The sequence below is a fragment of the Athene cunicularia genome, assembly GCF_003259725.1.
Source record: "Athene cunicularia isolate RWA chromosome Z unlocalized genomic scaffold, athCun1 chrZ_part2, whole genome shotgun sequence".
Taxonomy (NCBI): Eukaryota; Metazoa; Chordata; class Aves; order Strigiformes; family Strigidae; genus Athene; species Athene cunicularia.
The window spans coordinates 3,085,698-3,097,656 of record NW_020799143.1 but is presented as its reverse complement, the minus strand read 5'-3'; the positions used below and the strand labels follow the sequence as shown (position 1 = coordinate 3,097,656).

The 11,959-nt window shown below is 47.7% G+C and overlaps 1 protein-coding gene across 3 annotated transcripts in view; it reads left to right on the top strand.

Annotated features, from left to right (window-relative positions):
* The window catches only part of CHRNB3 (cholinergic receptor nicotinic beta 3 subunit), a 19,841-nt gene extending 9,629 nt beyond the window's left edge, over positions 1-10,212 (top strand). For 2 of the 3 annotated variants that reach the window (XM_026866212.1, XM_026866211.1), the window contains 3 exons: positions 6,066-6,175; positions 6,387-7,269; positions 8,598-10,212. In XM_026866212.1, coding sequence (XP_026722013.1) covers positions 6,066-6,175; positions 6,387-7,269; positions 8,598-8,732 — 1,128 coding nt within the window. In that variant the 3' untranslated portion in view covers positions 8,733-10,212. The remainder of the gene's footprint in view (positions 1-6,065; positions 6,176-6,386; positions 7,270-8,597) is intronic. The other variant, XM_026866213.1, reaches the window with a different exon arrangement.
* The last annotated feature ends 1,747 nt before the right edge of the window (positions 10,213-11,959 follow it).

The window sequence follows — 11,959 nt, the reverse complement described above, 5'->3', positions numbered from 1 at the left end:
TCAGTGTCAGGGAGAGGCACCCCTACAAGGATGATATGCTATGTCAGCTAAGCACATGGACCAACATTGAGAAGGGCATCCAGAGCCTCGGGGAACTGGCTGTGTTTGAGATGATCTATGGTGATCTGAATAATGAGCAGTCACTCATGGGCCCAGATCAGGCCCCTTGCACACACCTGATGTGGCAAAAGTTCCTGAAGAGCGCACCAGAAGCACACTCGAAAGCATTGGCAATAGTGTCCTGGTGGACAGACACCCACACTCTAACAGTGGATGGAGTGGTTGGCAAGCTCCGGCAATATGAGGGAAATCTCCCTTCATCTCAACATTCCCTGGTCTCAGCTGTGGAGGAACTGTCTCAGAGGGTGCAGAAGATGGAAGAGGACATGTCCTACGTTCCACTTGCACGGGCTAATGTCTCAGCCATTAGAAGTAAACGTTTCCCCACCCAAGAAAAAGGCAGCAGAAGGCACACACCACGAGGCACCCTGTGGTTTTTTCTCCGTGACCATGGAGAAAACATGAGGAGGTGGGATGGACAGCCCACTGCTGCCCTAGCTGCACGAGTAGAGCAGCTGAAAGGGAAGGCCATCGCAAAAGGGGAGTCCTCCAAGAGAAGCGCAGCTCCAGTGTCCAGTCAGAAATACCCCAGGCAGAATAGAATGATGAATGTTATGTCTGACCCTCTTGAGGGGACCAGTAAGTCATTCTTGCAAGAAGTGAGTGATGCTGAGCAGGATTAGAGGGGCCCTGCCTCCAGCCAGGTGGAGGAAAGGGACAATCGGATTTACTGGACAGTGTGGATCCGATGGCCTGGCACGTCAGACCCACAAGAGTACAACACTTTGGTGGACACTGGTGCACAGTGCACCCTGATGCCATCGAACTACAGTGGGGTTGAATCCACCTGCATCTCTGGAGTGACAGGGGGATCCCAACAGCTGACCCTACTGGAAGCTGAAGTGAGCCTGACTGGGAAGGACTGGCATAAGCACCCCATTGTGACTGGCCCAGATGCCCCGTGCATCCTGGGCATAGACTGTCTCAGGAGAGGGAACTTCAAAGACGCAAAATGGTACCGGTGGGCTTTTGGTGTAGCTGTTCTGGAGGAGGTTGAACAGTTGTCCACCTTACCCGGCCTCTCAGAGGATCCCTCAGTGGTGGGGCGGCTTAACGTTGAGGAGCAGCGAGTGCCGATTGCTACCAGGACGGTGCACCGGCGGCAGTACCGCACCAACCGAGATTCCCTGGTCCCCATCCATCAGCTGATCCGTCAACTAGAAAGCCAGAAGGTGATCAGCAAAACTCACTCCCCCTTCAACAGCCCTATATGGCCAGTGAGAAAGCCTAATGGTGAATGGAGGCTAACTGTGGACTACCGTGGCCTGAATGAAGTTACGCCAGCAGTGTGTGCTGCAGTGCCGGACATGCTCGAGCTCCAGTAAGAACCGGAGTCGAAGGCAGCCAAGTGGTACGCCACGATAGACATTGCTAACGCGTTCTTCTCCATTCCAATAGCGCCAGAGTGCAGGCCACAGTTTGCGTTCACTTGGAGAGGCATCCAGTACACCTGGAAACAATTGCCCCAGGGGTGGAACCACAGCTCCACCATTTGCCATGGACTGGTCCATACTGCACTGGAGAAAGGTGGGGCTCCAGAACACCTGCAGTACATTGGTGACATCATTGTATGGGGGGACACACCCGAGGAAGTTTTTGAGAAAGGGCAGAAGATAATTGAAATCCTCCTGAAGGCCGGCTTTGCCATTAAGCAAAAGAAAGTTAAGGGGCCGGCAAGGGAAATTCAATTCCTAGGAATAAAATGGCAAGATGGGCATTGCCACATCCCAATGGAGGTGATAAACAAGATAACAGCCATGGCCCCACCAACCACTAAAAAGGAGACTCAGTCTTTCCTGGGCGCCATGGGGTTCTGGAGGATGCACATCCCGAACTACAGCCTGATTGTGAGCCCTCTCTACCACGTAACCCGTAAGAAGAACGATTTTGAATGGGGCCCTGAGCAACAACAATCCTTTGAAAGATTAAACGAGAGATTGCCCAAGCAGTAGCCCTCGGGCCAGTGTGGGAAGGGCAGGAGGTTAAGAACATGCTCTACACTGCAGCCGGGGAGAATGGCCCTACCTGGAGCCTCTGGCAGAGAGCACCTGGGGAGACCTGAGGCCGACCTCTGGGCTTTTGGAGCCGGGGATACAAAGGCTCTGAACCTAATTACACATCAACTGAGAAGGAGATACTGGCAGCGTACGAAGGAGTTCGGGCTGCCTCAGAAGTGGTCGGCACTGAAACACAGCTCCTCCTGGCACCCCGACTGCCGGTGCTGGGGTGGATGTTCAAAGGAAAAGCCTCCTCCACACATCATGCAACCGATGCCACGTGGAGTAAATGGGTTGCATTGATAACACAACAGGCTCGAATAGGGAACCCCAGCCGCCCAGGGGTACTAGAGGTGATCACGAACTGGCTGGAGAGCAAAGATTCCGGGATGTCACCAGAACAGGAGTTGACACGTGCTAAGGAGGCCCCACCATATAACGAGCTACCAGATGAGGAGAAGCGATATGACCTGTTCACTGATGGGTCTTGTCGAATTGTGGGAAAACATCGACAGTGGAAGGCTGCTGTATGGAGTCCCACACGACGAGTCACAGAAGCTGCTGAGGGACAGGGGGAATCGAGCGAATTTGCAGAGGTGAAAGCCATTCAGCTCGCTTTGGGTATTGCTGAGCGGGAAAAGTGGCCAAGGCTCTACCTCTACACCAACTCGTGGGCAGTGGCGAATACCCTGTGGAAATGGCTGCAGCAATGGAAGCAGAACAACTGGCAACGTAAGGGTAAAACCGTCTGGGCTGCTGAAGTATGGCAGGACATTGCAGCCCATGTGGAGAACCTCGTTGTGAAGGTGCGCCATGTGGATGCCCATGTACCCAAGAGTCGGGCCACTGATGAGCATCGACACAACCAAGCTGCTAAGATCAGAGAGGCTCAGGTGGACTTGGACTGGCAGTGCAAAGGTGAACTGTTCAGAGCCCGGTGGGCCCATGAGACCTCGGGCCACCAAGGTAGGGATGCAACATACAGGTGGGCTCGAGAACGAGGGGTGGACCTTACTATTGACACCATTGCAGAGATCATCCACAGATGTGAGACGTGTGCTACAATCAAACATGCCAAGAGGGTGAAGCCCCAGTGAAATGGAGAGCGATGGCTGAAATATAGATACGGAGAGGCCTGGCAGATCGACTACATCACACTGCCACAGACCCGCCACAGGACGCGCCACGTGCTCACAATGGTGGAATTAACCACTGGATGGCTGGAAGCTTACCCAGTGCCCCACGCTACTGCCCGGAACACCATCCTGGGCCTTGAAACCCAAGTCCTGTGGCGACATGGCACCCCAGAGAGAATTGAGTCAGACAACGGGACCCACTTCTGAAACAACCTCATAAATGCCTGGGCAGAAGAACACGGCATCGAGTGGGTCTACCATATCCCCTACCATGCACCAGCCTCTGGGAAGATCGAGCGCTACAATGGACTGTTAAAAAACACGTTGAGAGCACTGGGAGGTGGCACCTTCAAAGACTGGGACACACATCTAGCAAAGGCCACCTGGCTCGTCAACACAAGAGAATCTGCCAGTCGAGCTGGCCCAGCTCAGTTGAAACCTCCACGTGCTGTAGATGGGGATAAAGTCCCTGTGGTGCACATGAGGAACATATTGGGGAAAAATGGTCTGGTTTAGTCCTGCCCCAGACAAAGGTAAAGGCAAACCCATCCACAGGATTGCTTTTGCCCAAGGACCTGGGTGCACCTGGTGGGTTGTGCAGGACAATGGGGAGGTCCGATGTGTACCACAGGGGGACTTGATTCTGGGTGAGAACATGCCGTAAATCATGCTGTGCCTGTGTAGATTATTACTTTGTTATTGTTAACTGCTAAATGGCAGCTGGACATGATGTAGATGGTATAAATAAAGGGGTGGATTTTGTCCTGGTTCAGCCAGGATAGAGTAAAGTTTTCCCCAGCAGAGAGAGAGGGGGAAGGGATCTTCAGCCATGTTATTCATACCATGCTGACGTCAGGTCCAGGGGCGGAGCCTTTTCACCCTTTCTCTTCTGGTGTTGGTTTTTGCCATACACGCGGCGGGTTTGCTCCTTGATCATTGAGTGGTATTTCTCTGTATATCTTTTGTTCACTGTTATTGCTGTTTATTGTTGTTACCATTGATACTGTTGTTATTCAGATTGTTCTATCACTCTGTTGTATTAAATTTCTTGGTATTTTAGCCGGGGTCTATTCAGATTGTTCTATCACTCTGTTGTATTAAATTTCTTGTTATTTTAGCCGGGGTCTGTGTTTAACTTCCAGCCCGACCGGCGCGGGTGGGGGAGGGGCAACAGCCACGTGCTCTCTCATCCCGACAAGAATTAAACAGGCCCCTGGCACCAATTACAGGGCATGTCCAGGACATGTGTGAGTCTGTGCCCACCTAGCAACTCAGGCTGCTGGAAGCATCTGGTACACACCCATCCACAGAACAAGTGGCGTGCTCTGTCCCTTCTGCTGAGGCTAAGAGCATAAATGACCACTCTTCTCTTTCTACATCTGAACAGCTCCCATCCATCTTGCAGGGAGGAGAAAGAGCAGCAGAAGGATCCAGGGGTAGAAGGCTGTGCCTGATAGCTGATGCCAGTCATTTGTGCAGTTCAGAGAGTGGGTCCGTATGTCTGCTGGTGCAGGTAGTGGGGCATTAATCCTGCTATGATAACATCCTGGGCAACTGCCTCCTTTGCTTGTGCCTTGGTCCAGATTTTAGGAGGGGTCTGTCAGTCACCTGCCCATGACGTAGGGTTCCATCCCATCCCTGCACCGAGAGGAGGAAGACTTGTTCTTACTGTCTGTGTTTAGGCCTCTAATGAGACCCAGGGTTGCTGTCACACTGTAAAGGACTGCAATAACAAGTGTCTGTAGGTATAGCTGTGAAAAGCATGTGGAATTGAAGAAGTAAGAGAGGAACAATATGGTGGGAGAAGAAGCAGAGAGTATCACATTTTGGCTCGTCCTTAAGTCATAAATTACTCAGAGAAGGATGGGCCCTCCCTGTCCTTGGGGAGCTCTTAGTGCTGGAGCTTAATGGAAAGTGGTTCATCTTCCGCTTCTTGGTACTGACGACAGTCTACAGTTCTATCTTCCTCTTGCTGCTATTCCCACGGGTAAGTGAAAACCCCCATCATTAGTGAATGGGGATAGAGAGCTGTTTTTCCACTGCATCTCTGTGGAAATCTCCAGGTTGCTAGAGCCACTTTGCTAGGATGTTGCCATCTGGAAAACAAAAAGAGGAAAGAAAAATATTTCTGGAGTTCAGCATGATGAAAATGGACAGGACTCCCCTTGCTTTTGCTTTTTTAGTGTTAACTCTTCAGGACTGTAACCAAATGCTTTACAATAATGTTGTATTATGTTTCCTGCAATAGTGTGCAGGTCTTTCTGATGAAAAAATGATGTTTTGGTTTGCAAAGACAGTGTACAGATATTGGATGTTGTATTCTGTTTACTCAAAAAAGACAGGTCTCCACTGAAAAGTAATTAAAGGCCACCTATCTGTCACTAGGGCAGTACTAGCCATCCCAGCTGGTTTTTCTACAGGTTCAGTGCCAGCCAAAAACATCGCAGGTTGGTTCTCAGAGGGACAAAGTGCCATACCCAAGAGAAGTGGCTCCTTCCTTCTGGACTACCACTCAGGTGGTCTGGGCAGATGGGTGAGCGAAGTGAGGGTCAAGTGCTCTCCGGGAGTGCCTGCTTTGGGGTTGCCTGCAAAGGGATGGGTTGTTGGGGCCCACCTGTGGCTGGAGGGGTAGTGCTTGTGGGGACTGACATCTCCCAGTCATGCCTGCCTGGCATCCTCTCTGCAACTGTGCAGTCTTACATTAAGCTTTGCCCATTGTGCTGTGCAATACAGTCCCTCTGAGGCAGGTGGTGGGAGGAGGAATGAAGCTGTTGTATATGAGTGTGCAGAGGACTCTGCTGGCTTGTTACAGGAATGGATTGACTACAAGCTCTCCTGGAATCCAGAGGAATATGGTGGGATCACTGCCATCCGTGTCCCCTCTGAGTCCCTGTGGCTTCCTGACATTGTTTTGTTTGAAAAGTGAGTAGCATGGCTCCTTGCTCCAGGCTTAGTCCAAAGCTTGGCCAAGGCATGCCAGCCACCGTTATCTTGCATGTGCTTTCACACAGTGTGAACATTAGCTTCCCTTGTGCTCCAGGTGATAGGCAGAAGGCAGAACTCTGTGGGGGGGGTAGGACTGGGGCAAACATAGTACTGAACTTGTTACTGTTTCTTCCTGTTCAACTTGCAGTGCTGATGGACGTTTTGAAGGATCCCTGATGACCAAAGTCATAGTTAAGTACAATGGAGTGGTGACCTGGATGCCACCAGCCAGTTATAAGAGCTCTTGCATGATGGACGTGACCTTCTTCCCCTTCGACAGACAAAACTGCTCCATGAAGTTTGGGTCATGGACATATGATGGCAGTATGGTGGACTTGATTTTAGTGGATGAAAATGTAGACAGGAAAGACTTCTTTGATAATGGGGAGTGGGAGATCTTAAATGCCAAAGGTATGAAAGGCAACAGGAAGGATGGGTTGTACTCTTACCCATTTGTCACTTACTCCTTTGTGCTGAGACGACTTCCGCTGTTTTATACTCTTTTCTTAATTATCCCTTGTCTGGGATTGTCTTTTCTAACTGTCCTGGTGTTTTACCTGCCTTCAGATGAAGGAGAAAAGCTTTCATTGTCTACATCAGTTTTAGTCTCCCTCACTGTTTTCCTTTTAGTCATTGAGGAAATAATCCCTTCTTCTTCCAAAGTCATCCCTCTGATCGGTGAGTATCTGCTGTTCATCATGATTTTTGTGACCCTCTCTATCGTCGTGACTGTGTTTGTTATCAACGTCCACCACCGCTCCTCAGCAACTTATCATCCCATGGCTCCCTGGGTTAAAAGACTCTTCCTCCAGAAGTTGCCTCAGCTGCTCTGCATGAAGGGCCATGTAGATCGTTACTCCTTCTCAGAGACTGAAGAAAGGGAAACCACTTTCAAATCAAAGGTCCTGGGGAGACAGAAACACAAGCAAGCAAAAGACGGAGAGAAAATTGTTACTGCCTTTCTGGAAAAGGCAGCTGACTCCATTCGATACATTTCCAAGCATGTTAAAAAGGAGCATTTCATCAGACAGGTAGGTGAAGAGAGGGCAAGGAGGGATCACAGTTTTCTTGAGAGCAGTAGCTTCCAAGCTCTTATCTTTTTCTGCATGCTGTTCTCTTTTCCTCTTTCTCCTGCTCTCATCTGAGACATGGCCTAGGAGCTTCCCTTGCTTGATCAATAATACAGGTTTTGGGAAAATGCACTGCTTCAAGGAGAACTGTATTGTGCTGTGAGTCCCTGCTCTTCACAGAAGCAAGAAGCCATAGCAGCCTCCCCTGAAGGAATTCCTATTTGGGGATTATTTGAATAAACTTGTCTGGTTAAATTTGGGATAGACACGAATCTGGAAAACCTCTGAGCTATCACATGCTCTGAAAGTATATCTTTCACAACTCTAATAGGCAGGCTCTAGGACAGTTGCTAGGTCTCAGTCCTGGCCTCTCGGTGACTATAGACAGTGCAGCTGCCCTGCTTTGAGACTTCTCAAAAGGTCTTCTAGATTTTCGCTAACATCAGTTCAGATCAGTCCCCAACTACCATGTTTTTCCTCCTCCCAACAATCCACGTGACTATCAAAATGGCAAATTTGTGTGTGCATAAACAATGCTTCTCATGCAAGGGTAAGAGAGCACAGCAGTGTATCTAGCAGCATATGGGAAGAGAAAAACTTCTGTTAGCACTCTTCTAGCAAAAGACAAAGGCTTTGTTCAAACTGTGCTGAAACGACTTCAGCAGAAAGATGAACAGTAAATCAAACATGCAGTTTGTGAGCATGTGAGCACAGTGTCCAGGAGTGAAGCCTTCTGTTTGAAGCTGAAATAAGTTTTAATAAAATAAGTCACTTGAATTGCTTTTATAAATAGCCCTTTTGTGTATACAGGGTTGTGCCAGTACTCAAAATGCAAACTCTGCCTCCTCAATGCACAAACAGAGCACTTAGGCAAACACAAACCAATGGGACCACTTGAACTAGAAGCAATGTCTGTGTCAAAGTGCTGTTCTAGAGCCACATCCTGGCACTTCAGGGGAGGTGCAGTTCTATGGAAAGAAACACAGTTCATTATAAAGTCATCTTAAGCTTGAATCAGTAAACTTTCACATATGCACTTAACTCAAAGCTTTTGCACAGTCTAAAAGAAGCCTTATTACCATATGTGTAAAACTACGGATTTGTTTTGGAGTTTTGAGTGACTCACAGCTATGGATGCTGAAAAGGTCATCCATGTCAGTTTTAGGATACAGCACACTACAAATTTATAATTTTAAAAACAGATTTTTTGGAGCTAAAATAAATGTGGAGCATCAATAAAGTGCTGGACTCATTACTGTTTCTGTTTGTTCTCCCTCTCTCCTTCCCAGGTTGTCCAAGACTGGAAATTTGTAGCTCAAGTCCTGGATCGGATCTTCCTGTGGCTATTTCTGGTAGTGTCAGTGACGGGTTCAGTTCTCATCTTTACCCCTGCATTACAGATGTGGCTGAACAGCACTTTGTAGAAAATGCTCTCATAGTAGTATACAACAGGTATAATGCCTAGGGATAGTGCTGCCTTTGACTTTGGTCTCTATTGTACAAGATGGGAAGCAACAGCAAGACTGAGGAGAGGTGATGGTGACAGCGGGCACTGACTAGTGCTTTCTATCTGCATACAACTCTACCAGTTACAGATTTGACAGATCAGAGAAGGGCTTGGTGCACAGCTGAGTCCTAAAGTGGGGTTGCACAATCGAGTTATAAGTATTTTACTAATAGCTTGATTATATTACAATAAAAGCCAAGATTATTAAAATTGGGAACAGTATATCTGGCACAATGATTATACTTAAAAGGCAGATCTGTCAGTTAAAATGCTACTTTATAAAAGAAGTTATAGTAGGCACACAAATCAGTACTCAGTTTATCTACATTTCCAAGTAAAACCCACAACGTCTCTACAGATTGTTCTTTGCATGTGTCAGAACTGGCAAGTGCACAGCATGTGCATCAGAAAGTACAAATACCTTATAGGTGGGATGTTTGAAACCTTGACTCTGTGGTTTCACCTTGTGGCAGGATCAGCTCAACAGTGACAGAATTTACCACTCTGCCCACCTGCTACCAGCCTTTATGGCATGCACGCTTTGTCTCTCCTCTTGGACATCAGGAAGCTACAAGGTGTTACTCACTTTTCCATATTATTTGTGGTTTTGCCTCTGCTCTGTAATATACCAAAAAAGCTGAACAAGTAAGGATTTTCCCCACGGTCCCCATTTAGAAACAATGATTCCTGCACCTGCACCTGCTCTTTCACAAGACAAGTGGAAATGGAAGATCAACCAAAGTATACTGCATGGAGAAATGTGGCTATGTTACTCGATAAGGCAACAGTGATCTTCCTAAACAGCCCAGCTGGAGGGAAGCTGCAGACATTGTTTTTGGCAAATGAAACTTGTGGTTGGTGCAGAAGTGGAGTTTCTCCTGAGAGCTGTGGGGTGACCTGCCTACTGGGAAGACACATCTTTGGGTGTTGGTTTGTTCATGTCACCCACGCAATTAATAATTTCATTTCTTTGATTCATTCAAATGGGATTCTCCTGCATGATTAATAACAGCTCTTACAAGTGTAAATGAAACCTGACAGAAAATGCACAAGTGAAGCTCTCACCGCTTTTGCTGGGGCAGTGTTTTGTTGACATGGAGTGCTTTAGAAAATCCCATTCAGAACTTGCAGATGTTTTCAAGGCTAGCAAGGGATTTGGAGATCCAATTTTTGACAGTCTAAACGTGCACCTAGTGTTAAAGCTTTAGCTAGCCTTGAAACTTTCTTCAGATGTATGGAGGTTAGAATGTGTTAAAAATCCACAGAGGTATGCTTGTGCTTGAATTATGTGTACACACCAGATACCTGTGAATTAGTATCATCCCCTCTTGTTGGGTCACTTCAGAAAGTTCTGTTCACTTGTGCAATCATTATTAATAAAGATGTATTTAGTAAATTATTCCTGGGATGAGAGTGTTTATATGCTGGGCTTTCTGTTGTTTTGTTATCAGAAAAGTCTAGATTGTAGGCCATTTTAAAAGCCTTCTCTCAAATCTATTTAAACAGGGGAGCTATCACGTTCTTGGAAAGTCCTCATAACTTTTTAGTTCTCTGTGTGATTTTGAGGATAGAGCATTTAGATCTGGTTATTTATATTGCAGGAACCTAGAACAGAGCCATTTAGTTAAGCATATACAGATAGATGTCTTAACAGAAGACACTAGTATAAAACTTTTAGACATTGACTTTACTACTAGCTGCTCCTCTCTTTTTCAATTGTTTGTCTATTTCCCTAGACAATATTGTGAAATATCCACAGCAAAACTGCCAAGAAGCCTTTCTTTCCAGCATTTAGACTCCTGAAATCAATTAGCAATAGGTTTTCCTTTGAGCACTGCTGCCAGGGGGCTGCCTCTTAGCCATGACAGATGACAAAATCCTCTCCTGGGCAAGTGCTTCAGCTGTTTAGCTGGCAGATAGTCCTGTCCTCACCTTGAGACATGACATTTCTGTTCCTTGCCTGCAGGCAACACGTGGCTGTCTCACGCCAAGCTGTCTCTTCTGGCTTATGCTAGCAGAGGTCAGCAGGGCTCAGATCTTTGGAGTGGGAGATGTATGAACACTGCACAGGTATGGCTTTTGGCCTCTCATCTTCCTAGCATGGCAACTAGAACTGCTACATCTGTAATCTCATTACTTATTATTTACTTGCACTGTTTCTGAGCTTCCCTGAATCTCTTTGCCACTGGTCTGAAAATGCATTCAGCATGTTCCACAAGCTGGCCTGCCACTACAAAACAACTAGGAAGGACATCTGGGCAAACAGTCCTCCAGTGGGTTCCTTCCTTCTGCTTCATGTGCTCTGTCTATGAATCTGTAAATTGCAAATCTTAAAAAAACCCAGCAATCCTCTACCTTATTACTGCCTCAACGTACGCTGCATTGACTCTGGGCACTGGTTGGCCAGGGCCTTGGTGCTGCTTGGCAGGACCATGTATTTGTACCATTCACAGAATCACAGGATTATCTAGGTTGGAAAAGACCTTGAAGATCATCCAGTACAACGATTTAACTAACATTGACAGTTCCTAAATACACCATACCACTCAGCGCTATGTCAGCCTGACTCTTAAACACCTCCAGGGATGGGGACTCCACCACCTCCCTGGGCAGCCCATTCCAACACCCAACAACCCCTTCTGGAAAAAAATGCTTCCTGATATCCAGTCTAAATCTTCCCTGGCACAAATTATCTCTTGTCCTATCACTTGTTACTTGGGTAAAGAGACTCATCCCCAGCTCTCTGCAACCTCCTTTCAGGTAGCTGTAGAGGGCCATGAGGTCTCCCCTCAGCCTCCTCTTCTCCAGACTAAACACCCCCAGATCCCTCAGCCGCTCCTTGTACGACCTGTGCTCCAGACCCTGCACCAACTTCGTTGCCCTTCTCTGGACACGCTCGAGTCATTCAATGTCCTTTTTTGTAGTGAGGGGCCCAAAACTGAACACAGGAATCGAGGTGCGGCCTCACCAGCGCCGAGTACAGGGGTAAGATCCCTTCCCTATCCCTGCTGGCCACGCTATTGCTGACACAAGCCAGGATGCCATTGGCCTTCTTGGCCACCTGGGCACACTGCTAGCTCCTGTTCATCGGGCTGTCAATCAGCACCTCTAGATCCCTCTCTGTCTGGCAGCTCTCCAGCCACT